This window comes from Euprymna scolopes, chromosome 1, assembly GCF_053919585.1.
Source record: "Euprymna scolopes isolate OS-2025 chromosome 1, ASM5391958v1, whole genome shotgun sequence".
NCBI classification, from domain to species: domain Eukaryota; kingdom Metazoa; phylum Mollusca; class Cephalopoda; order Sepiida; family Sepiolidae; genus Euprymna; species Euprymna scolopes.
The window spans coordinates 182,955,848-182,982,783 of record NC_136482.1 but is presented as its reverse complement, the minus strand read 5'-3'; the positions used below and the strand labels follow the sequence as shown (position 1 = coordinate 182,982,783).

Sequence of the window (26,936 nt, the reverse complement as noted above, 5' to 3'; positions counted from 1 at the left end):
ACACTTCCGTGTTTAAATATATGGTTAAGTGACAGTTTTAAAACTACTTTAAAGCTTCACCGCTTACTCATTTTTTGACCAAATTTCAAACAATTATTACAGTTTATAGATCACCTTCTCAGCTATATTGTGAAAAGTTTTTATCAATTTTCGTTCAGTAAAACAAAAGTTATAATGAATTTACTGGTGTTCAAAATCATAAAAATTCGTAAGGAGGTGAGCAACGTTTTTATGACTGGTTTCCATAGCAACCACGTCGCTTCAGTGACTAGTGTTGCTACTAATTCACCGCTCTCGTGAAAAGAGAAGTAACAAGTGAAACAGAGAGAATGAAAGCAAACGAGTGTCGTACATTGCTATGCATATGTGTGTGTTATGCTTATGGAGGCAAAAAAATAAGACTGAAATTAAACAAAGAACAAATTGGAAGCCTGGAAAAATCATGGATTACAATAGAAAAATGCGAGCATGAAATGTAATATGTTTAAGCTTAAACATGTAAAAGAAAAGGACAATATATTTAGTAAAAAATATAATAAATTTATTATTTAAAATATTACAGCATTAAGAATTAAAAAAAAAAATTTAACATTATATAATCAATTCTTAATGTTGCAATATTTTAAGTTATAAATTTATTATATTTTTTACTAGAATATCTTGTCCTTTTCTTTGCCAAGCTTAATCATATTACTTTTCATTCTCGCATTTTTCTATTGTAATATATATATATATATATATATATATATATATATATATATATATATATATATATATATATATATATATATATATATTATTTGGGGGTAAACAGTCTCAGTGTGTGTGTGTGTTAAGAAACAAGTTAAAACAAAAAAGTGAAATAAACGTTACCCCACCGCCCCAAAAATATAAAAAAACTCCCCGCCAACACAAGTATAAACAGCTAAGTTATAGATACTTACTTTGCAAATTGCATTTTGATTGATTTAGATATTCTATAGGCTGCAACTAATCCGTTGGTTATAAAATTTATTGGCGTATTTTCTCCTTTTACACCGTCTACATCACTCTTCATTTCACCACGTGTTTTTACTGTAAATCCGAAGTTTCTTCTGCGAGTACCAAAGTATTGTTTTTTTTTAATCATGGGAAAATTAAGGAAACGATTCAATAAGCAAGGACGCCAACAAGTTGAGACGGTCATCAACAGAACTGAAGAGAAAAAGGTTCGTGTTTTTAAACGAAAACTTCATTTGTTACGAAATGAGATATTTAAAAATCCTTCTCTACGTAAAGTTAGATGCTAGTTTTTTTGTTGTTTTATATATATGAGAAAGAAAATTAAAACTGTAAGTTGAACTTCACAATCAAAATTTATTGTTCGACTGAACATTATGGTGCTAATGCAGAGAGTGATCCGCGCTATTTTTTAAAATCGTATCTCCACGTTTAATTAAAGTTTTATTATGTGTTTATATTCTTGTACAGAATAGGTACAAAACATCCTCCCCTCCCTAAGTTAAGAATGGCTTTTTAAATAATAACGTTATTATTTCAGCACGGATCAGTCACTCTCTGCATGAGTACCTTATCCTTTCTTTACAAAGTGAAGCTACAAAAAGATTCTTGTAGTTTTGACAACCACTCTTCTTTTGCTAAGAAGACATTTTGCCCCAAAACTCTTAGTTTTCTGATCCATATTCGTTTTCCTTCGTAAATATTCCTTCTTTTTTTTTTTTTTTTTTTAATAATAAAAGTGAGCCCATTTCATATGATTATCTGATAATGTTTTAACTGTAACAATAGACGAACATTTGTTCGATTGTAAGTTATAATAACGCAGTCAAATATTTCCATGTTTACGTCGTTTTATAGTCTGTATTTCGGTAAATTTATAGAATCACTCCCGCCTCCAATCTCTTTCTTTTGTGTGGTCGTTTAATGGGGGTTTCGACTGGCCCGAGAACGATTTTAGCATTAACCTTAAGCCAGTTTAGAGACTGGAGTGATTCGTAAAAAAAACAAAAACACCTGCATTTCTTTGGATTTATGTTGAGAAGGTACTTATACAGAATACGGACCGTGCTGAAATAACTTAGAAACCCATTCAGTCGATGTATAACGAGACAGATATTCCCCCCTCTTTTTTACTTTGTCTCGACCACGTCGACCGACCACCCATTCTTAATATGGGAAAGGGAGGTCGTTGGCACTTCTGCATGTCAGTGACATATTAGACGAGTTATTGACCCTTGTTCTTCGAAAGAGAATTGAAAGGAACATGACAAAACCGGTATCGTTTTAAACCTCAAACTTTCAGACGACAAATATCGAAAAATTGGCCAAAAACATTAATTCCTTCACCCTCAACGAGGTATTTTTCTACAAGGAGGGGTTTCTTTTTTGCCGATATTTTCAAAAGTCATCCACTCTTTTCGATTGACTGGCCTTAATTTTGACGTTCGTCACTTCCGGTTTTGCGATGGACGCAACAGCAAAGATGTCACTTTTCTTTTTTTCATGTTCTTTTCCTCCTTTGCAGTATGGGTTTGTGCCTGCCTGCCTACTACCAATATTTTATTTATTTATTTATTTTTTTTGCTTAACACACACCTTCAAACACCCGGGCAATGCCGGGCATCCAGGCTAGTTCAAATATAAATCAATCTCCAAGCTGATAAATATTTCAGTAAATATTTTGTGTGATGAAAATGTATAGGAAGAAAAGAGTATGCTAAAAATATATTTTTGACAAAAAAGATTTGAGAGAGAATAGGTAGATGTTTTCTCTACATGTTCTAAACAGTAATCATATATTTTTATTTTTCAGATCAAATTAGACATTCCTGCAGACAATGGCAACACCACATATGATGACTGTAACACATTGGTACTGCCATCTAAAAAACGGAAAACCAAGAAAATCGTTAAAAATGAAAATGCTAAGAAAATGCTTACAAAAAAATTGAAAAGGAAATTAATAAAGATTGTGGAACGAAAAGAGAAGAAGAGCAAGGTAAGAAGATTGGCTTTTATTTAAAAAACTTTTTTTTTCTATGAAAATCTGTCCAGACAAGGCATGAAGCCACTTGATGTAAGGAACTAAAAAAGAAAAAAAAATACTACTTTAATGTTAAAAACTTACTAATGATTAGTGTTAGATAGAATAGATTCTGATCCAAAAAACAGCAATTTTTCCTTTGCCAGAAAAATAATGCCTGGAATTTGAGGATTAAAGAATAAAATAAGGGAAACAAGAAATATGGGACTGCTGAAAATAAACCCAAGATCCAGTTTCAGTTCTTAAACTACTTGAAGAAATACTTTTTTAGTAAAAAAAAAAAATAGTTCCCTATGCTTTTTTTAGTTGATATAGTATCACATAAGAAAGAACAGATGTCATAAATCTAAGACGATGGCAGAATCATTAGAAAATGACCTCCAGACCATAGTGGAATGGGGCCGCAAATAGATGGTAACATTTAATGCTAGTAAAACTAAGCGGCTCTCCTTTAACAATTACAAGACATCTCTCCACCCCCTATATCCATGACAAATAGCACTCTACCTGAGAATTCTACCTTTAAACTCCTCGGCCTAACATTTGCGGGCAATATGAACTGGAACAAATACATAGAGAACATTGCAAAGGCTGCTGCAAAGGTGGGTTCCCTCTATCGAGCTAAAAGACTACTCACACCTGAGAGTATCCTGTACCTCTACAAGGCCACCATTCGCCCATGCATGGAGTATTGTTGCTACATCTGGGCTGGTGCATCTACCACTAATCTCTCCCTTTTAGATAGGGTCCAAAGAAGAGTTGTCAATCTAATCGGTCCCACTTTATCAACTAAGCTTCAGCCCCCGTCCCATAACCGCAATGTTGCATCACTGTACCTGTTTTACAAATATTTTAATGGAATGTTGTACCCTCTCAACGTACATATCCTCGACAAACCCGCTTAGCAATAAGATCTTACCTCTTCACTGTTGATGTCCCTAAATGCCAGAAAACTTTCTATTCTAATAGTTTCTTCCCTCGAACAGCTAGACTTTGGAATTCCCTTCCTGCTGCCTGCTATCCTGGCTGTACTGATATGCAGAAGTTTAAATGTAATGTAAACAAATATCTTGTTAATCTTTCCTAGACATGGTCCCAAATAGTAGCCCCTTACGTCCAAGTGGCGATATGCTTTGTAAGGAGTGAACAGGAGTAAAAAAAAAAAAAAAAAAAAAAAAAAATCACAGTATTAATTCTATCTTAAAAACAATGCCATGTAGATTTTAAAGCTTCTTCCTATGAAAATGTGAAGTCAGTGTCAGAGCATATTTATTACTTTTGCATTGGTGACCTCTGTGTAGCTGACATTCAAAAGCTGGTAGCGTTCAATTGGTGCTATCTTCAGTGCATTTTTTTCCCACCATGTCCCCAACACCACAATTCATGCATGATGTAAGTTTCCTAGACTCCAGGAAGTACTTACCAAGAGGCTCCAATAGTTTGGGCACAACCTTTGTTGTCTACCAACTGATGTGATTCATAACGCAATAGCATTAACACTGCTACAGAAGAGTGGTGGTCAACTGAGAAAGTAGTTTGCAACAGTCAAAACTGACTTTGCATACATGAAGTGCCTTAAATAAGTTTCCAGACTTTTCTTGTACAGGCATTTAACATATAGTCCAGGCCTTGTTCCCTGTGGCTTTTAGTTATTCCCTAAGCTCAAGGAAATGATTGAAGTATGCTGAGCAGCAGACCTGGATAGACTGCTTTGATTCATGATACGGCAAATTCACTTGAAGCCTAGGTGAATACTATCACAAGTTTAGTAGGTGAAAATTCTTGAAAGTAATACATGATTAAAATTTAACTGTTTATTGAAAAAGATAGATTCATGTAGAATTCTTTTTATTAATGTTATATGCTGACACAGTTGGGGTTTTTTTCTTGGGGAGGGGGTCTTTAAATTTGTTTCTCTTATAAATATCTTCATAGCTGAAATAAGTGTTTTTGGAAAGAAACTAAAGTGAATTAGACTTTTTAGCATGAAAAACATTGTATGAAGATAAAAAGAAATTGCTAATCAGAATCAAATATCAATGTATTACATTCAACACTATTTAGGTTTGACTGGCCATTTTTATGTATTAGGTATATAAATTACTAACGAGCATTTTTTGCTACTACTTTGGTGTTTAGAATAGTAAAATGTTATTTAGTAAAAAATGAAAGCTAAAATGTAATTAGCACTTAATAAAACGAATATATGATGTCAGAAATTTGAATGTGAAATAATTTATTGTAAGATAATTTCAAACCAAACAACAATATTGCATATGGATCTAAATTCAACATTACAAATGAATGACAAACTTTTGAAATATTTGCATGAATAATAAAAACTGAAAAAAAAAAAATTCAACCAACAATCAAGAACTATCAGAATTGTAAAAAAATTAGAAAGGAGGGTGGGGGGGGGTAAATCTTGCCCGACTCCACATAGACCACACATAACATATTTATATCTGCATAAAGGAGAAAATCCTCTATTCTGTGTTGGCTGCCATGCATATTGGTAACATTGATTTCAATGGAACCTGTTTTAGTCATTGTCTGGTGATTGACCTGAAAGACCCTTTTTAGTAAGTCAATTCAAACAATGTTTTTGGATTCCTAAAGTAAAAGATAAATACTTACCTATTGTCTATAAACTATTTATCTAAAGAATTCTAACAAAATAAAAAACAAAATGATGATAGAATTATTCTTTTTTACTTTTGATCTGCATTAAACGACTACATTAGTACAATAAAATAAATTTAATCAATTAGAATATAAAATGGAGTGCTTTTATATTTAGGAGCTCATGTCATTTTTAGTGTATGTCACCTTTGTTATTATTTGGTCATAGATGCCAACATAGTGTATAGCACTAATATGAATTTGGGGTGCTTTGTAAAATAAAAGGATTTCAAATAAATGTATTTTACGTAAAAACAGTTACTGTATATTTCAACGTATAAGACGACCCTTAAAGTTAAAAAATCATCTTTAAAAACCAATATTTCATAAGATACCGGATGTTGCAATCTCTAGCCTGGGCATGATTTTGTGATTTAGCAGTCGTCTTATACAACCGATATATGATAAATTTATTAAAATTTGCTCCAATTTTATACATCGTCTTATCTGACGGTTGCCTTCTATACCAAAATATACGGTACATACTTACGCACCATGTCGAAATCAGTAAAAAAATTCCAAAAATTATGAAAAATGATAGTATAAAAATAATTATTAGGAAAAATAAAATATAGCAAATTATAGAGATTTCTTGTATTTGTAACTGTCAAGAGTTAAAATCCAGGGGAGGTAACTACAGTATGCCAAACTCACTAATTTCTCTTGCTTTCAATTAAAATCTCACATTCCAAAATAGAAAATGGTGGACTGCTATTATCTATTTTTTTTTTTTTTTTTTTTTTTGTAATAAATATTTCTAGCAGATTTTCTACCCAATCAGTAAGTACGTAATAGTATTTGTTAATGTTTATTTGAAATTCCATTATTCTGTACAATCACCAAATTTTGCAAACAGTGACCATAATTAATATCCCCTCAATGTATATACTCCCGACAAATCCACTTAGCAACAAAATCACACCCCTTTCACTGTAGAGGTCCCTAAATGCCGGAAAGCCTAATCAACTCTAATAGTTTCTTCCCTTGGACAGATAGACTTTGGAATTCCCTTCCTGATATCTGCTTCCATGACTGTACTAACATGCAGAATTTTAAATGTAACGTAAACGATGAGCAAGATGTTGATCTTGCTCATCTCCCCTAAACATAGACCCAAATAGTAGCCCCTTATATCTAAGTGGTGATGTGCCTTGTTTGAGGTCAATGTGATTAAAAAAAAAAAAAAAAAAAAGTACCCTAGGACATGTATATTGCTGTTTTCTATTTTTTTTTTTTTCAGAATCTTTTGTAAACATACAACTTTCCTTTTATTTATGTCGATTCAGAGCTGTGAAACTGGGAGGGTGTGAAAAAAAATTCCTTGCTACATACTGTACATATTAAAAATTAGTAACAAAATACAGTACAGTATATAATACAAAAGTATATAATCAAATAACATTATAAATAAGGCGGGGCTGGAAAAACATTGTATTCTACTTTATAACCTGAAAAAACCATATCCCAGGGCCATCGTATCCCAGGGTTCTACTGTAAAGAAAAAACAATAAACAAACATGTTTAATACAGGTGTCAAAAGATAATTTTCAGGTTAATAACAAAACAAATTATTTTAGTAAATTCATAAAAGGTCGCAAAGATATACCTTGATTTAATGAAAAATTCATTGGAAAAATGAAAAATCTTCTTGTTGTTATGAAGAAAATACAAGAAATAATTATTGGACGATTTTGACAAGACTTTAAAAAATTTAAATATATTCAAATCAAGAAAAAAAATACACTTATTGTAAGGTAAATTTCATAAATAAATATTTATTTTTTTAATAACAAATAACTAAAAGCAAACAAATTTTTTAAAATTTCTTATATAATCTTTTCATTTCATGAATTTTTTTCTGTTCAAATTAGCATAAATATACATTTTTTTATAATAAATCAATGAGAGCAAATGTTTTCTTAAACCCATTTTTTTTTTCGCTTTTTACATAAAATGTCTGGAAAATTCCGATGCTAGCATGGTTCTTATTCTGCATAAGTACCAACCTTTCTTCAAAGATGACAGATGGTTCATAGTAATAAAAGTGACCTTTTTTAAAAAAATGGTTTAGTAAAGTCTATTAACACACTTGTTGTTGGTGTGTTCTCTTGGAATGGAATGGTGTGTTTGAAATTATTCAAGACTTTGAGTGTTGCATGCTGGGAAGTATAATGAGAATCTTTTAAATTTAAAAAACAAAACAATTGTAACTTGTACTGATGTAAAACATTTCTCGTCTCTAAAGAAATGTCTTATACCTTAAAATTTAAGACAAAAATTAAACAAAAAGAAAATTAGCATGTTACCAGATCAGGTTGTCTGAAGGTACTGACTTCCTTTCTCTTTGGCCCTGTCGGTGGGGCATTAGAATACGCTGACTGCCCCCCTGCAGAGGGTAAAAGTCCCTCAATGGGGGTCCTGGATATGACCTTAAACTATATCCAGTGGTGAGGCCCCAGCTTGTGGGCTTTGGGGAGTGTGGAGCCACCCTTTAATTACCATTGCTCCCAGGTCCACTCTGACCCGGAGTAGTAGTACCTGTTAGGGTCCCAACTATGGGTTAAATAGAAACTGATTTGAAAACAACAAATATATTCTATTAAAAAAATTTTCTTCAAAATCTTTGGATTCGGCATTAAATAACCCGAAAAGGGTTGATATGCCGTAAAACAAAAACAACCAACCAATCCTTTCTCTTTGCCAAACTCAGTCATGTTCTGCAAAGTCAAAAACAAAAACTAGTTTCCTCTATAAAATAACACAACCAAACACCATCTGTATAATATTCTGCTTGTCCCTTTCTTAGTTAGTTCCTACATCAACTTGAGAAAGACCAAATACAATTTTTGAAGACCAACTGCTTAAAAAAAAAAATTGTGAAATTTGGCTTTAAAAAGACCAATCTGGAAACTTTGAACAAGAATATGAGAGTGAACTCCCTTTAACGTTGCCTCATTTTCGAATTTCATTAAAATATATGATCATTGTTGTAATAGTCTCAGAAAGGAACTTAGCAGTTCTCCACTGAAGAAAGAAGTCAGCAAAACGTTATGTAAAAAAAGGGAACATTTGAAAGAAATAGGGTAAAAAAAAGAATATTGTCTACCAAGAGGTGCTTGACTGACTAAATTAAAGATTGTATCTTACAATGTAATTTTATTATTTTTATTGAACTATGTAGCACAATATTACTTTCTGGGTATTTATTAATATTTATTCATTTCTCATTTGGGTAAGTTCTATATTTAAAATAGAATAGACACTATTTTCTTAAAAATGTCAATAAACTTGTATTTGCTACATGTTGTTAGCTTTTCTGTCCAAAAAACTAATTTTTTGCCCTATCCAGAAAAATATCAGCTTTATTAAAACATATTTATTAATTCAATATATTTCTCATTCCATGCAATTTCTATGGATCTTGCTAGCGAATAAATATTTGAAGACGTAAAGAACTTGTAGCATAAAAATTTTTTTTTTTTTTTTTTCTCAAAATTATTTTAATCTGGCATTATATAGCCTGAAAATGGTCATCATGCCATAAAACGAAACCACCAAACCAAATGCAGTGAATAAATATTCATAAATATAAACAACTTAAAGCATAAAAGCTTCATCGGATTTGGCATTAAATAACCTGAAAGATATGCAGTAAAACAAAACGACCAAACCAAAAAATAAATAATTAATAGAAAAAATATTTGCCTCTTATCTGTATCTTTTTGCTTAATTTTCCAAATTTAAATTCTTAGCAAATTCTCATGTATTAAAAGACTGGAAATTTTGAAAGCCATCTACAATCCAATAATTTTATAAATAGATATTAAATTAACATTACAATAACAAAGTTATAGTTTATAACAATTTGAATCAATAATTTAATGATTAAACGATATCATAATTTTTAATTGCAAAATTCTATTTAAAAATTTGGTTAAAATAAAATTAAAGATTCCCTGGCAACATCGGATAGATGGAGCTATTCTTTTAATAAAATAGTTTGATTTACCACTCCAAATCATGATTTTAAAAAGAAATTTGTAATTCATTTAATTTAAATTTTAACAGGAGTATTCAATAAATAGATACTCTCTTGTTTGAAAATAAGAGAAGACTTTTTAAGTATAGTATGTAATCTGTTAAATTTTATGAGGAGTAAGTAAAATAAATTTAGATTCCTCTTTTGAAAAATTAATTATGTCAGGTCATAATTTTTTGTTTTTGTTTATCTGACAAATTTTTAGAAAATTATTTCTGGAAATAATTAGTGCCAATATTTGAAATTTCCCAACATTTCCTATTCATGCTTCCCTCGTATAATAAAGAACAATGTTTTACTGTGTCATACATCTTTTTAATACTCTTGTTCACCCCAAACAAAGCGTATTGCCACTTCGATGTAAGGGGCTCCTTTTTGACACCATCTCTCTGGGGAACTGCTTTAGATGAGCAAGATGTCTGTCCACATTAAATTTAAACTTCTGCATGTTAATTTAGTCAAAAGCAGAAACAGGGAGGGAATTTCAAAGTCTAGTAGTTCAGGGAAAGAAACTAGTAGAGTAGAAGGCTTTCTGGCATCTAGAGGCCTTCACAATGGCGGAGTGAGATTTTGCTGCCAGACTACTTAGTTATGGATATGTATGTCGAGGGGGTTCAAGTGCACTGAGATTGTCGGTGCACATTCTATTAAAGTACTTGTAAAACAGGCACAGGGGATGCAACATTCTGGCAATGAAACGGGTTGGAGCTTGGTTGATAGTGCAGGGTTTATTTGATTGGATACTCTTTTTTGGATTGTGTCTAATGGTGGATGCACCAGCCCAGACATGGCAACGATACTCCATACATGGGTGAATGGTAGCTTGGTAGAAGTATAGAATCCTCTCAGGATGTGAGTAATTTTCTAGCATGGAACCTACCTTCTTTGCATGCAATGTTCTCAATGTATTTGTTCCAATTCATGTTTTCTGTGAATATTAAGTCAAGGAAGTCCAAGGGGTTTTATGAATGTTAAGCTCTCAGACTTGTCCAAATTCCCTGGTAAACTGAAATTTATTCTAAACTTGTGTGATATTTTGTGGACATGTTTATATAACTTATCCAGTTATGCTTTCAGTTTTTTTATTTATCATATGTTTTATTTTATCCTTTGATATTTTATAGCGAGCAGATTTGCTACAAGAACTTATGGCAGTTCAGGCAAGCAGTGAAGAATTAGCAATACTGGCTGGCAACTATAAAAAGAAGTAAGTATGCGTTTAAATCAAGTGAATTATTACGTTAAAGAACTACAAAAGGCACATAAGTATTTAATTTATTGCATCAACTAAAGTGTGTTTTTTACATTTGGGATAATGAGGAAGAGAAATGAATGAAGACAGTTTTCAGTTTTTTTGATTGAACAACCATATGGAGTTAGAATATTGTTTTGATCAGGTTTATGGAAAATACTTTTCTTAAAAAAAAAAAGGCATTTTAGAATGCTAATACATTTCGTTATAATAAAAAAAAAAAAAAAATGTAGAAGAAAAAAAATTTCAAGATTTTTTTTCAAACTAGAAAAAATTATATAAGCATCAATCAGAAGGGAATTTTTATGGAATACATCTGCAAGGCAGCCATTTTGTAAAAAAACAAAACAAAAAAAAACGAAAGATTTTGATGATTAACCATTTTTAAAATATAAATACTAAATTTTAAAAAATATACTTTATTTTAAAAAAATAAAATGTATGCATTTTATTACCTATTCATTATATTCCTTAAAAAAGCATTTTATAATATAAATATTTCTTTTTAATAATAAAAAATACAGAAGAAAAAATTCCCAAACACTTTCTTAAAGAAAATTTCGATTCAGTTTAGTAATTGAAAACAAAAGATGAAAAAAAAAAAAAACACTTCTATAAAAGAAAATAAATTGTTGGACAAAAAACAAGAACATTTGATTGGTTTTAACTCCTTTAAGTATTTGTATAAGAGATAAAATAAAACCATTCTGAAAAATCATTACAAAATAAAGACTACTTTTATATGTAAACTACTTTAAAAATATATTTTTATTATAAAATATTTCATTAAAAATAAAAACATTCTGAAAAACAGCCAAATTCATTTGATTATTTTCTTAAATGAAAAACATTAAATTTTCAGTTATAAGAAAACTGGAAAACATGTAAGCGTCAATCGGAAGAGAATTTTTATGGTATACATTGCCAAGACATCCATTTTGCAGAAAGCAAAACTCAAAAAGAAACGAAAATCTTGATGATAACAATTTTTTAAAATGTAAATACTAAATTTTCAAATTTGATAAGGAAAATAAAACTAGAAAAAAAAAATGTCCATTTGTGACTTGTAGTTATCTAATATACAAAAGGCTAAATTCTGTCTCCATATTTTCAAACTCTATATCCTCCAAAACTAAAAGTCGGTTCATACATGTGTCACGTTGGCACAGTAGTAACGTCACCAGCTTTGAATGATACAGTTTTTTCTTTTGATTTCAGTTATAACTGATGGCACTCAAATACTTTTTTTATTTACTTTTGAAATCCCGACTCTATAATTTATATAATTATAAAACTTAAATGACCTTGTAACGGGTATTGTAACCCAACATCCGGTTTACGACTTCCGGATGCGCATGCGTACATAAACAAATAATCAACACGACAATAAAACATTGTTTTACTGTGTACATTTTCAGCGTCCCAATTTTTTTTATTTTTGCGTTTAAATTTTCCAAATAAATAATTGTTGATACTTTCTGCATTTTTTTATTTACATTGTTCATTTCTGTATTACGTTTAAGTTATTTTAACACAATTTTCTTACAAATAAATCTACTTTAACCCGTTGACAACCATAAGAGCATTTTACAACAGCGACTTACCCACCGCCTTCATTTTTTAAAAAATTTATTCTCCATTTTTTAATACACCTTTCTTAAAAAACCTTCATACATTTTCTTCTACACTACCAACATAAATAACCACGAAAAATGTTTTTTAATTTGCGTTATAAATAAATAATCAATGCAACAATAAAACATTGTTTTACTGTGTACATTTTCAGCGTCTCAATTTTTTTTTTTTTTTTTTTTTTTTTTCATTTAAATTAAAAGATGTATCAAAATTTGAATTTAACTTTAAGTATTATGGTATCTGTTCAGTGCACATTTACCTATAAGTATGGCAAACCACTTATAATTCAATAGCTGTAAGTTTTTTGTTTTTTTTTTCAAAAATAAACAATTATAAACAGAACGACTCAGAAATCTATCTATATTCTTTTTTCATTTTAATATACTTTCATAGAATTGTTTGTTATGTCACAAAAAACTATTTTATTTACATCACAAGTGTCACACTGACCCAACGGGTCATGGGTAGTCTAGTGATATATACGAAATCTGAACAAATGAAAATATCATATATAAGCATATTTTACGCTTTTCTATATAAGCATATTTTACGCTTTTCTATATAAGCATATTTTACGCTTTTCTATATAAGCATATTTTACGCTTTTCTATATAAGCATATTTTACGCTTTTCTATATAAGCATATTTTACGCTTTTCTATATAAGCATATTTTACGCTTTTCTATATAAGCATATTTTACGCTTTTCTATATAAGCATATTTTACGCTTTTCTATATAAGCATATTTTACGCTTTTCTATATAAGCATATTTTACGCTTTTCTATATAAGCATATTTTACGCTTTTCTATATAAGCATATTTTACGCTTTTCTATATAAGCATATTTTACGCTTTTCTATATAAGCATATTTTACGCTTTTCTATATAAGCATATTTTACGCTTTTCTATATAAGCATATTTTACGCTTTTCTATATAAGCATATTTTACGCTTTTCTATATAAGCATATTTTACGCTTTTCTATATAAGCATATTTTACGCTTTTCTATATAAGCATATTTTACGCTTTTCTATATAAGCATATTTTACGCTTTTCTATATAAGCATATTTTACGCTTTTCTATATAAGCATATTTTACGCTTTTCTATATAAGCATATTTTACGCTTTTCTATATAAGCATATTTTACGCTTTTCTATATAAGCATATTTTACGCTTTTCTATATAAGCATATTTTACGCTTTTCTATATAAGCATATTTTACGCTTTTCTATATAAGCATATTTTACGCTTTTCTATATAAGCATATTTTACGCTTTTCTATATAAGCATATTTTACGCTTTTCTATATAAGCATATTTTACGCTTTTCTATATAAGCATATTTTACGCTTTTCTATATAAGCATATTTTACGCTTTTCTATATAAGCATATTTTACGCTTTTCTATATAAGCATATTTTACGCTTTTCTATATAAGCATATTTTACGCTTTTCTATATAAGCATATTTTACGCTTTTCTATATAAGCATATTTTACGCTTTTCTATATAAGCATATTTTACGCTTTTCTATATAAGCATATTTTACGCTTTTCTATATAAGCATATTTTACGCTTTTCTATATAAGCATATATTACGCTTTTCTATATAAGCATATTTTACGCTTTTCTATATAAGCATATTTTACGCTTTTCTATATAAGCATATTTTACGCTTTTCTATATAAGCATATTTTATTTTTATATCATATATAAGCATATTTATCGGGCAAAGGCCCCCACCCCTGCTATTTTAAATAAAAATAATAATTGAAATAGACTTTTAAAGGTTCAGATGTTTGAATACTAATTATTCCATACCATCCAGAAATCGGGATGAGCATGTGATACTTTCTTTCTCTTTCATATGCAAGCTATATATCTATAAAAGTCAGAATGTGTGTGTGTGGACAATTCTCAACCTATATACTCAACAAATTTTTATCTACAGACTTGAAATTTGGTATATAGGGTATTCAGACTTATGGAAAACTTTTTAATCGGTTTTTATCCGGAAAAAAGGCTAAAAGGTCAAACTTGAAAAATTAGTATTTGGGAATCATTGGATTTTTATCTGTTTGTCAACTGTTTCATGAATGCACAGGCTGTGAAACATGACAGCTACTTTATGTTAAGAATAAGTAGGTTTGAAAACATTTTGTGAAGAACGTGTCAAGCTGGTCTAATGGTTATCGTATTTGTCTCACTGTCTTTAGGTTTTGGTTTTAATGTCGGCTTGAATCTTTTTTTTTTTTTACTCACAAGAAGTGAACTGTTTAGAAAAAAAAAACTCTAATATTCGCATGCATAGGTCTCCGTTTCTGTATGAATTAAAATATAATATTTATGCATATTTTACAGCCAGGCAAGTATAATAATATTGCAAATTTTAAAGATGCAAAAGTGTTTTATTAAATTTGAATGTGTACCCACTTTGAAGAAAGATACTTTTAAGAAAAAAAGTTTTGTAACGATGTTATACTTTTGAAAGAATCTTTTAAAGACCAATATCAAAGTACATGGCACAAAATCAAATCTGTTGCCAGGGATGCTGGGAAAATGGTGGGATCCTTCTACCGCTCCAGAAGATATCTCAGTACTGATGCAATTCTCTATCTTTATAAAAGCCAAGGATGGAGTACTGCTGCCACATCTGGGCAGGAGCTGCTAAAAACAGCCTATCCTGCCTTGACAGAGTATAAAATAGACTTCGTGGTTTAGTGGGGGATACAAAAGAGACGTTGCAAGCCTGTCTTTGTTTCATCGCTATTTCCATGGCAGGTGCTCGCCTGAGCTCCAATCCCTCGTCCCCCCCTCGCCAATCTTTCACGAGAAACTCCCGTCGGGCTGAAACTACTGTCAATAATTTTCCCCACTCTTTATCTGTGCCTAAATCCAAACATAGATCCCATGAGCAAAGCTTCTTTCTTAGAACTGCACGCCAGTGGAACTCTCTGCCGCTTGCCTGTTTCCCACCTGACTACAACTTGGACGTCTTCAAGTCCAACATAAACAAACTCCTGACAAACCGCCCCTTTAATCAAAACCCCCAATATTAATGATTACTACAATACTATCTCATTGATTACTGTACATGCAATAACCCTTATCCCTGAGTGGCCTTCGGTAAAAAAAAAAATCATCACGAGGGGGATTTCGATCTCGAGTCAAGATATAGTGCAAAAGTACCAAAAAACCAAAACAAAGTTGATGCATGAAAAAGAATGTATTTTATGACAATGTTTTAATTGAAACTAATTTAATCGATACATGACAAAATATTAATTCATACATTGCATATCTTATGACGAATGGTAGAAAATATGGACAATTAATGCCGCAAAAGAAAGGTTAAGTGTGACATCATGCAAAATGGAATGCATTATGCTCAGCATCAGTCTACGAGAAAGAAAAAGAAACACATGGATCAGACAGAAAACTGGCATAAATGACCTCACCATACAAACGTCTAACCATAAATGGGCAGGTCATCTTTTGAGCTATATAGACAACAGGTGGACACTTAGATCAACAAAATTAACCTTAAAGCAATGGAAAAGATTAGGTGCTTATTCAGATTGGCATGTATGGCAGCATTTAAAATTAAAGAAAATACAGAAATGTGTGTATGATGTATGTACCAGTCATGAGGCGAAGATGAAAAATTCCAAAAATCATGTAATTTGATCAAATATTATTTTTTTTTTATTTAAGAAAATCAAATTATACTCTATTTCAATGAGTGAAATCAACAAATCGGTGGACAAGGGCAGACAGCCCTAAAACACATGAAAACTCATCTCAAAACTCAAAATCATCATTGGTCCCCCCCCTCCACCGTCTTATGTTCTCTAGAGAAACATGGCCTCTTCTATCACGTATCTGTAAAAAACAGCAAATTATTATTTTTTTTTTTTGTTAATAAAAAAAATTCTTGATCAATTTTTGTGATTTTTGGAATATAAAATATTCATTCTGTGACAAGTAGGTACAATATAAACTTTTTTCTTCATTTTTGTTTAATGCTGTAAAGTACTAATCTGAATAAACAAAAAAGATCAAGAGGAAGATTAAGAACTCACTGGAGAGACCAACTAGATCCTACATGGCCACGCCTAACTAGGGACGAAACAAGGTGGAAAGAAACTAGAGAGGGAAGAAGCCAGGAGTGATAAAAAAAAATCCTAATGATCATGACAATGATCATGACATAAGATGTTTTTATTGTCTTTTATTTTTTTAATTCTGTATTATCTAATAATCCCAAGACTTGTGTTCAGTCAATTGTCATTCATTTTAATCTTTATTTTATGCATCTGTTTCCTATTTTTTTTTGTTAAGTAAACTTAATTTTAATTAGCATTTAATTTTTGTTCAATATTTTATTTTTGATTCTGTAAACCTAACTCCTATTTGGTCGTTAAATATAAATTTTAATCTTTTTATTTTATTCATTTTTTTTTTTTTTTTTTTTTTTTTAGGGTGGAGGGGGATTTCTTGTCTAGAATTGCTCCTATATAAAAAACAAAAATGAAGTAAAAATTGTTTGATGTTTATATATCTGTGACAAAACAAAAATATACTATTCCAAAGATTACGTAAATTAAGTAGTTTCGATTTTATAAAGAAAATCATTTTTAAGCGATTAATGGGAATTTGGAGTCATTCTTGCAAGTTGGAATTATTGAGTTATCTCTTTGTTATGGCATTTCTGAATTTTTGAGATGAGGATTGGTTATTCGTATTATTTGGATTCATCGGACTACTGTTCTCATCTTGAGTGTGATTTTCACAACGTTTCGGTTTATATAACCTCCAACATCTTCGGGTGTATCTTGTCAAACTGAAGAATGTTTCTGTCAAACTCGGGAATTTGGACAGAATTTCGGAAGGAACCATTTATTTAATTCACTGGGGTAGTGTGCTCTTGTTCTGTCAGCACTGACTGGTATTTTTTGGTCGCCCACACTGAGGATTGAATCTTCAACCTTCAGGAGAAGATCACTTTTTACAATTGATTTTTCCAAGTACTCTAACCAATGTACCACGGATCCTTGCGCAGTGGTTAGAGTATTTGGAAAAATCACACTCGAGATGAGAACAGTAGTCCGATGAATCCAAATAATACAAATCTTCCTTTATTTTTATTTATTTTTTTATTTATTCTTTTCAAAATGGCAGGCAAGACAGCTGCTCTTAATTTACAGTGATTTTTAGAATATGATATTTTGTTTCATCACGGGTATGTACATCATACACGTTTCTTTTATTTTTGTTTTTTTTCTTTTAATATAGAGGAAATTCTGGACAAGAACCTTTTGTGTTTACTATTTTGTAGTTATTAAATTTAATTATTTTATATAGCAATATCCTAGTTAACCTGGTGTAAAATAAAAATGGATCCTCATACTATTTGGATTTTTATGGACTTATGGCGCAGTGGTTAAAATACTTGGAAAAATCAAGTGTAAAAATGACCTTCTCCTGAAGGTTGAAGGTTCAATTCTCAGTGTGGGCAACAAAAAAATACAATTGCAAATTACTTAGGACTTCTATCTAGTCATGGCTGACAGAACGAGAGTCTGCCATCCCTATGAAATAAATAAAGAATTCTGTTCAAAATTCCGTCCAAATTCCAAAGTTACAATTGATTTTTCCAAGTACTGCACCACAGGTCCTTTTTAGAGTTTGACAAGATACACCTGAAGAAGGTTGGAGGTTACATCGACCGAAACATTATGAAAATGACACTCAAAATAACAATAGTAGTCCGAAGAATCCAAATATGAATAACCAATTCTCATCTTAAAAATTCAGAAACGTAAAATAGATCCTGATGAAACTCTTTTTAAATAAACATTAATATCTACACATTGAATTGTATTTTATTTATTTATTTTTTTCAAGAAAATTTAAAGAAAAGAAACCCATTTCTGAAGATGAAATCAAAAATGAAATTTTGAAGAAAAAGAAAACCAACCAATCTAAAGAGGAAATAGTCGAATCAGAAGAAGAAATGTCTGACAGTTCAGTCTGTACAACAGATATGTCGTCTGATGAAGAGCAGAATCGCGTGAATGACAGCAATTTGAAACCTACAAATGTAAGTCATCTTAATAGGCGTGGGACATAATGGGTAAATTCGCAGATTTATTTTCTTTTGTAGAGAAAATTGGATGCTTGTTAATGTACTCGACAGATCAACTTTTTAAAAAATATTTGTCGTTTTAAACAAAAACAATATTATATACTTGTCATGCTAAAAATAGTAATATATATATAAAAAAAAAATTCATTGAGTAGACAATTATTTATAGATAAAAATAATTTTTTTAGATGTTAAGTAGACAGTAAAGAATTCAAACACAAGGGTCTTAACTCTGAACGCAAAATTTAAATTACAGACGTTTGTAGCCTATAGTGATAGACTTTATTTTTTTACTAAAAACACAATATTAGTGGCTCTACTCAGTGAATTTTCGTAATTTTTGGATATAATACTATTTTTTGACCTGACAATTAAGTATCTAATATTGTTTTTGCTTAAAATGACATTTAAAAAAATCAATCTCAATTCTATCTTAATAAACATCGAAAATTGTAATGAGTGAAAAAATTATTTGCTTAAAAACGCCCATGTGTCTGTGTGTCCTGAAGAATTTTGCTGCTTGATGATAAAATAAACTAAAATGGTGATGCCCGGGTGATTTTTCTCTTCAATGATTGCACAAACTAACAGCAAAATCTCGCCCAATTCTCACCGATCATATGTAGATGAGACGATCTTTGTATATATAAGCAAGCTGTTTGGGTTATAGTCAGCTAACATACTTCCTAATTTTCTGCTGAGCTCTACTAGAAGCTGTGACAAGGCAAATCAGTGTCATCAATTTTGTTATATATTAGATACGTTTTTTTTTATGTTTTGAAATTTTGTTATTTTGCTTTCAATAGTTTTCTTTTTATACTTTCATGAACATATATTTATTATATAAATCCAAATAAAAAAAAACAAACTTATTTTTAAAATTTAAAAGAAACTTATTTTTTATAATTTCATAAACACATTTCTTATAAAATTTCAAATGCAATAAAAACTTATCTTTTTAATTTTATTGTAAAATTGCAAATAAAGACTAATTATGTTTTTTTTTTTATCTGTATAATTTTTACTTTTTTATTGTATACTTTTCGATAACAACCTTTTTTTATATTTTATTTCAATAAATCGCTTCACAATAGAAATATTGAAGAACAATAAAAGTGAAGGAACTGATTTACCTTGTCACTGCTTCCGATAGCGCTCTGCAGAAAATTAGGAAGTATATAACCACTGTTTTTCCTAAGGTTAAAACTTGATTTTTATACGAGGCACATAGATATTTGAATATTAAAGTTCTTTTTTACCTTTCAAACACAGTAAAGAAGATGAAAACACAATTTTCCTCGCCCCAATTGACCATTTAAATATGTTATGGTATTTCTTTCTTGTAGTCTCTTGATCTTACTGGATTCCAGTTATGCCTCTCTTGATTGGTTTCCAGAATTTCATGATTAAATTCTTTATAGAGGAGTGATGGTGGTGGGGGGATTACAAATGTTATGAAAATGGCTGTTATTTGTTCAAAACTCTTACAATATATCATATAGGTTATTATTCGTGAATGCATGTGAAAGGATTGTCATTTTTGGTGATATTTTGAGGACTCTGGTTTTTAAAATATATCTATTTTAGTAGAATCATAGAATTTCATGGAAAGTGTTCGACTGAGCTTCAATCTATGGTCCCCCCCTCGCCAAACTTTCACAAGAAACACTCGTCTAGCTGTAAACACTATCAATAATTCCCCTCACTCTTTATCTGTGCCTAAACCTAAGCGTAGATTCCATGAACAAAGCTTCTTTCTTAGAACTGCACGCCTGTGGAATTGTCTTCCGTTTTCCTGCTTTCCGGCTGACTACAATATGGTTGTGTTCGTCTAATGTAAATAAGTTCTTGATGAGCCGTTCCATATAAGTTATCAAATTTACCAAATTTTCATTACTAATGATTATTATATTGTCCAATTTCTACTGTACACTCTTTAACCCTTATCCTTGAGTGGCCTCTGGGCCTTGATAATGTGTTGATACTATGAAAAAAAAAAAAAAAAAAAAGAAAAGAAAAAGTCCAATGTGAACAAGTTCTAATTGAATCGTCCCCCTAAGTAATCCAAGTTACAAAATTCCCACTGTTTACTATGCTAAAATCACAATGACTAATGTATACCTATTAACCCTTATCCTCGAGTGGCCTCTGGGCCTTGATAAGTGGTGACACTCATGTAAAAAAAAAAAAAAATCCCATTGAAAACTGCTTATCCAAAGTATTTTCTCGTTAGCATGTATTCTTAGTAAAAGGTAATCGTTAAAGTTGGGTTTATTCAAACTATTTCCAGAGCTTAAATGTACTTAATATAATTGAATAAATTATCTGTTATAGTTATTTTTTAATTTTTTTTTATATATAAGGTATTGATTGTAGACATGTAAGAAAAAGTAATATATTTCATGATTATTTTATGTATTAATAAAAAATACCTTTTTTTTTTTTTTTTTTTTTTTTTTTTTTTTAAATGCAAAAACAAAAACATAGTCCAATTCAGTCAAAAATTCTGAGTCAGACCCAAAAGTCAGAGAAGAGGAATCAAAACTGTCTAAAAGAAAACTGGAAGAAAAGGTTAGAAATTTTACTTTTTATTTCTTTGATAAAAATCTCTATACATTATATTACACTTTTTTAAAACTGTATTGAGCATCATATATAAGTATTTGTTAGAATAAAGAGAGCTCTAGCCTAAGAATTAACTTATCAGTGTGCTAATATTAGCTAATTTACTTAATGGATCTTTTAGAACTTGTTTGCAATGCTATTTTTGGGGTGGGGGTTACCTTGATTTATTTCTCTAAGTCTAAATCCTACTCCCTCCCGCCTCCATAGTTGTATATAATTTTTAACATTCAAAAGTGAACTCCACTTCAGACAAAGAAGCTTAAAATATCAATAAACAAGTTTCAAAAGATAGTTAAAATTTTGAAGCAGAAATTAGTAAAAAAAAAAAAAAAATTAAACCCCAAAAAAAACAAAACTGTATGAGAAATATTCAATCTAAAGAAAAACCATTATTGGTTTGCTTTTCGGTGAGTTTTCCCTCCCTTTTTTTTTCCTTTCTCTGATTATAATTTTGCCCAACCCATTTTTTTGAGGTTTCTAACAAAACTATCTTTACTAATAAACTACTGAAAGAAAATAAATATTTTTTTAAAATGACAGCTAATTTCACCCAGAATGATTTATCGCTTTCTTATGGATCAAATATGGTTGGGTAGCAATTTGTTGATAAATATAAACTAAAAAACCCCACTGTTTTTCAATCTGCATCTGGTTTGAAATATATGGATATGGTACAATGTTTATCTGATCTTATTTTCTGCAATATTATTTTAGTTTAGTGATAAATGTATTAGCATATACAGGGTGACCCCCCAAAAAAACAGGACATTCAATTGTTTTTCTGAGCATTTTACAGTTAATGGAGAAAAAAAAAGGCCAAAGACCCTAGTGTTTTGATGTGATGTTTTGAATATAATAAGCTAGTTATGACCAAAGTTTCATTTCATTCGGACAAAACACTAAGAAACGGGGCCTAATTAGAGTTGGAGCCCATTTTTTTTTGGGGGGGGGTCACCCTGTATTAACTCCCCTGGAGTTTAGGAAAGGTTTCTTCCTTTACCTATTAATTATTCCCTTATTTTTAGGGATATGTATAAATATATGTATACATGCACACACAAATATAGATATATACATACATATTTTTGTTATTTTATTCATTAAAAAAATAATATATATTTATCTTTTTTAATATGTATTTATTATCAAGACATGTTTCATGTTCACTAATAATCATCAGTGGCTACTATCAAACCTGTGATATATATATATATATATATGTGTGTGTGTGGGTTAACTTTTTTTCTTGTTTTTTTTTTTTTTATAGAAAGAAACAGAAAAAAGTGAATCGACCAATGAGAAGAAAAGGTAATATCTGAAAGATTTTATTTTTTTAAATATACTCTTCAGCATGTTTAAATTTATTATAATTGATAATTTTTCTCTGTTGGTCAGTTACAGACTTCAAGCTGACAAAACTAGAATTGTACCAAATTTTGAATAAAGAGCCTTTGAAATATCAAAATGTAATAAAATTAATAATGCTAATGATATTTAAATAAAATTGCAGCACCTTGAGTTTTTTTTTTTTTCTTTTTTAAATCTATATAAATGCAAAATTCTCTGAATATTTACACAAATTATCAAAATGGACAAGATTATTGTTCATAAATAACACAATATTTAACTGAAATATCGCTTTAGTACTATCTTTATAACATGCAAAACTAGAATTTTTTTGTTTTTTTGTTTTATTTGTATAAAATAGTTTAAAAGTCAGTTTTGATAAATAACTGCACCATTATACATTTTTCTATTGTAATTTAATAACTAGTTTCATTTATATAAGAAAGTAAGGTCAAGTATAAACATATTTTTATTAAAAAGTTTGTTTTTCTATTTTAAATTAAAACAAGTATTGCTAGGCCTCCTACAAATGCTTTTCCACCTCAGTAAAAAAAAATTGTATTTAATGATGATGCACATTTATTATCATCCCCTCGATCTAGGTTCAAATCTGGTCGTTTCCAGATTATACCTGAAAATCTCGATTTAATTATCTATAAATTATATATAAACTTTGTCTCTGACTATCTGCATATGGCCTGTTTTACATGTTATTTAGGAGTAGGTCACTTTTATTGCTATTTTTTATTTTCTTATTAGTTTTCAATCTGGCGACGGGGCATCCTACCAGATGCCAAACATTCACCCACTAACTCAGATATTCCAATCAAGAGGTCTTTTTAAAATTCTGTCTCTTTATATGTGATTGTTTGAATCTGTCTTGCACTTGATTTACTGGGTATATTTACAAGATAGTTTTTGAAAATTTTTTCCATGAGTCCAGTAATTCCTATAATAACTGGAATGATAGAGATCTTCCTTAGATTCCAATTTCTTTTCATGTCATACATAAGACCTTGGTATTTTATCTTTTCCTTTTCAGCTCTGTTTAATCCAGCATCATTGGGAACACTAACTTCTACTAAGGTTGCTTCTTTCTCCTTGTCCCATATCACTATGTCAGGTTTTATGGTTCCGTTTCCTAAGTGCATAGGTGTAAGGATCGTATAGTCATAGTGGATGGTGTATGACTTATTTCCAACTGTTCTTTCTGGTAAACATGTTCCCAGGATTTGCTGCTGCATTCAATATTCAACTTTTTACAGATTGTCCAGTGGAGATATTTACACACTCATTTGTGTCGCTTTATATAGGAGCTATCCCTCAGCAGGTGACTCACACTCTTTACTTCTGTGTGGCAAAACAAAATCACACCCCTTCACTGTTGAGATCCCTAAATGCCAAAAAGCTTTCTACTCTAATAATTTCTTCCCTCAAACAGCTAGTCTTTGAAATTCACATCCTGATGCCTGCTTCTTTGACTGTACTGATATGCATAAGTTTAAATGTAATATAAACCAACATCTTGTTAATCTTTCCCAAATAGTAGCCCCTTACGTCCAAGTGACGATATGCTTTATTAGGCGTGAACGCGAGTAAAAAAAAAAATCAAATGACTTTACCTAAGTTTGCCCTCAAGGGGAGGTCAGTAATTAGGAACTAGGAAGTTGCTTACTGTCATTGCTTAAACCACTTGTTTTTTTAAAAGCATTGGTCATCAAACCTTGATCTTGGGCAGCCATTATAATTCTCTCCTGATCATGGGGAGTGATCCTCTTTTTAGCCAGTCTATAGAGCCGTCATAATCTATATATACCTAGATGAATTCATCGAGATAATACTTGACATGCTGTTGGTTAGCCTATTCCAGTTAGTTTGCAATGGAAGTTTTTGGTATATTTTTGGCGACTCTTTTAAACTATTTCTGTAACAGACTTGTTTTCTGATTCTGTCTCATTTGTAAGACAGTCTTGTCTAAAATGTTTGGCCAGTTTTGTGATGGAGGTTGTTCTGCTGGTTCTTGTTTTGTGATGTTGATGTACTATTTTGAGGTTTGGATTTTGAGAGTTCACCAGATATTGTCCGGTGCTCACGATAGTTACACGATGTTGATCTCTGAGTGAAAGACCCCCTACTCCTTTGGGTAGATACCGGTTTTTGTCTGTGATTCTGTACAGTGTCAGCATTTTCCGTCTTTTGGTGTCCAGTCAGTTTTTTTTTTTTTATGGTCAGTCAACAATGCCAAAGCCGTATGTTATCACGGTCATGGCTAGTTGGTCAATGGCAGTAATCTTGTTTTCATTTTTAAGTTCTGTTTTACAGATTTTCCTTACACGACATATATATTCACTGCCAATTTTTTCTTTCATCTTGAGTAGGGATATGGTTTACTGGTACTTGTACAGTTTAATCAAGACATTAAAAAATAAATATCGAAAAAAAAGTTATATTGTACGTACCTGTTATGGAATGAAGTTCTCAAAAAAAAATTTCATTTAATTTGATCAATTATTTTTATTTATTTATTTTTTTTTTTTTCAGCAAAAAAACGATTTATGATACCGATCAAAAGGTAGCCATGTTTCGATTTTCAAAAAGAAAAACTATTATTTAAGATGGGGAGAGAGGTGTCAGTGCTTTAGACGAAGTTATCTCCCCGTGGGGTGTTCTAAAAGTACAAACATAGCTACCTTCAGTACGCCATCATAAAAATGTGTTTCTCTGCTGTAAAAAAAAAAAAAACAAAAAAAACTACCCGATCAAATTAAGTTAAATTTTTTTCAGAGAACTTCAGTCCAAAATGGATACGCACAATATAAGTTTTTTCCGGTATTTTAATTTTTTAATGTTTTGATTAAACTGTACAAGTACCAATTTACCAAATATAGAAGTTTATTTATCTCTGATTGGCAAAGTTTCGCCTCATGCTTACCTTTCGCCTAATACAGCGGTAAATAGTGAATTGGTCGATTAACAATATCTTTTATAAAGGTTAGTTTTCTGTCTTTGTCTGTATGGCTACTTGAAAATCAAAAACTATCAAAGAAATACTAACAAACTGTTTATATTCCTCTTCGGAATCACCTCTGCCAAGTTTTGGTAATCAATTAGTGACTAGATTAAAATATTTTCATGCAAGAAATTAAGGGACATAACTTTAAAATAATTTTAGAATTATTTGCCCTGAATCAATTAAAATTGAAAGTTATAAAACTGAAAAATAATGAGACTAAAAATGGTAATATAGGAGATCCGGATTGGGAACAAGTGCGTAAGGATTCTTCTATCATTTCACTACTCGGGTAGTGCTGGAGGTGACTACTAGTGTAACAAAGGAATTTGAAATCGACATAGTTGCAAATTAGAACTTAGTGAGGATATAAATGTAATGTAAAATCCAGATAGTAGGGATTATCCTGGAAGAAAATCTTCAACGATATGGAACTGGATTTATATGGAAGTTAACAAATGAATGTTTTGATATAAAATTAAAACATTTTTAAAATTTTGATTTCAGAAAAATAACTGGAGAAAATTCTGAAGAAAACTGTGAAAAGGGGAATAAAAAAGAAAAAGTGCAAAGTAAACCAGTGACTTTCATTCCAGTTCATAGAAGTCCAGAAATGCAGGTATGTGACACTTAGAAAAAAAAAATGTTTTTTAGATGTTATACTTTTGAGAATTTTTGTATTTAGTTTTTAAATTAGTTTATTACTGATTCTCTTCATATACCTTACAATACTTATATACAGGTTAATTATTACTTTAATATTTATATACAAATTTTTTCTATGAACAATTAGACTATTAATAAAACAGTAGGAGCTTATGCAGTTTAGCAAAAATAGTTAAAAAAACAAAGATAAAGAAAAATATGATGTATGTGCCTGTTATGGAATGAAGTTCTCATTAAGAAAAAAAAAAAAAATTTGATCTAGTAGATTTTTTTTTTTTTTTTCAGAGGAAAATGAAATTTTAGTGAGAACCATCGCGATGCAGCCATCTGGGCAATTTCAGCTATGAAAAGGGGAGGCACGAGGGGAGATAATGCCATCTAATTTTATAAGTTTGCCAAAATTTGACAAGATTTTTACAGTTTTGAATAATTTTAGGTATTCCTTTTTTTTCTTTCAAAAGATTGTTTCAAAACTTAGTCATAAATT

General features: G+C 30.3%; 1 protein-coding gene across 2 annotated transcripts in view; it reads left to right on the top strand.

Annotated features, from left to right (window-relative positions):
* The first annotated feature begins 1,022 nt into the window (after window positions 1-1,022).
* LOC145277967 (putative ATP-dependent RNA helicase DHX37) overlaps window positions 1,023-26,936 on the top strand; it is a 108,592-nt gene continuing 82,678 nt past the window's right edge. Inside the window, exons 1-7 of one of the 2 annotated variants that reach the window (XM_080130102.1) lie at window positions 1,023-1,208; window positions 2,813-2,998; window positions 10,889-10,971; window positions 18,561-18,756; window positions 21,289-21,372; window positions 22,694-22,734; window positions 26,291-26,402. In XM_080130102.1, the coding sequence (XP_079986228.1) occupies window positions 1,128-1,208; window positions 2,813-2,998; window positions 10,889-10,971; window positions 18,561-18,756; window positions 21,289-21,372; window positions 22,694-22,734; window positions 26,291-26,402 (783 nt within the window). In that variant the 5' untranslated portion in view covers window positions 1,023-1,127. The remainder of the gene's footprint in view (window positions 1,209-2,812; window positions 2,999-10,888; window positions 10,972-18,560; window positions 18,757-21,288; window positions 21,373-22,693; window positions 22,735-26,290; window positions 26,403-26,936) is intronic. The other variant, XM_080130108.1, reaches the window with a different exon arrangement.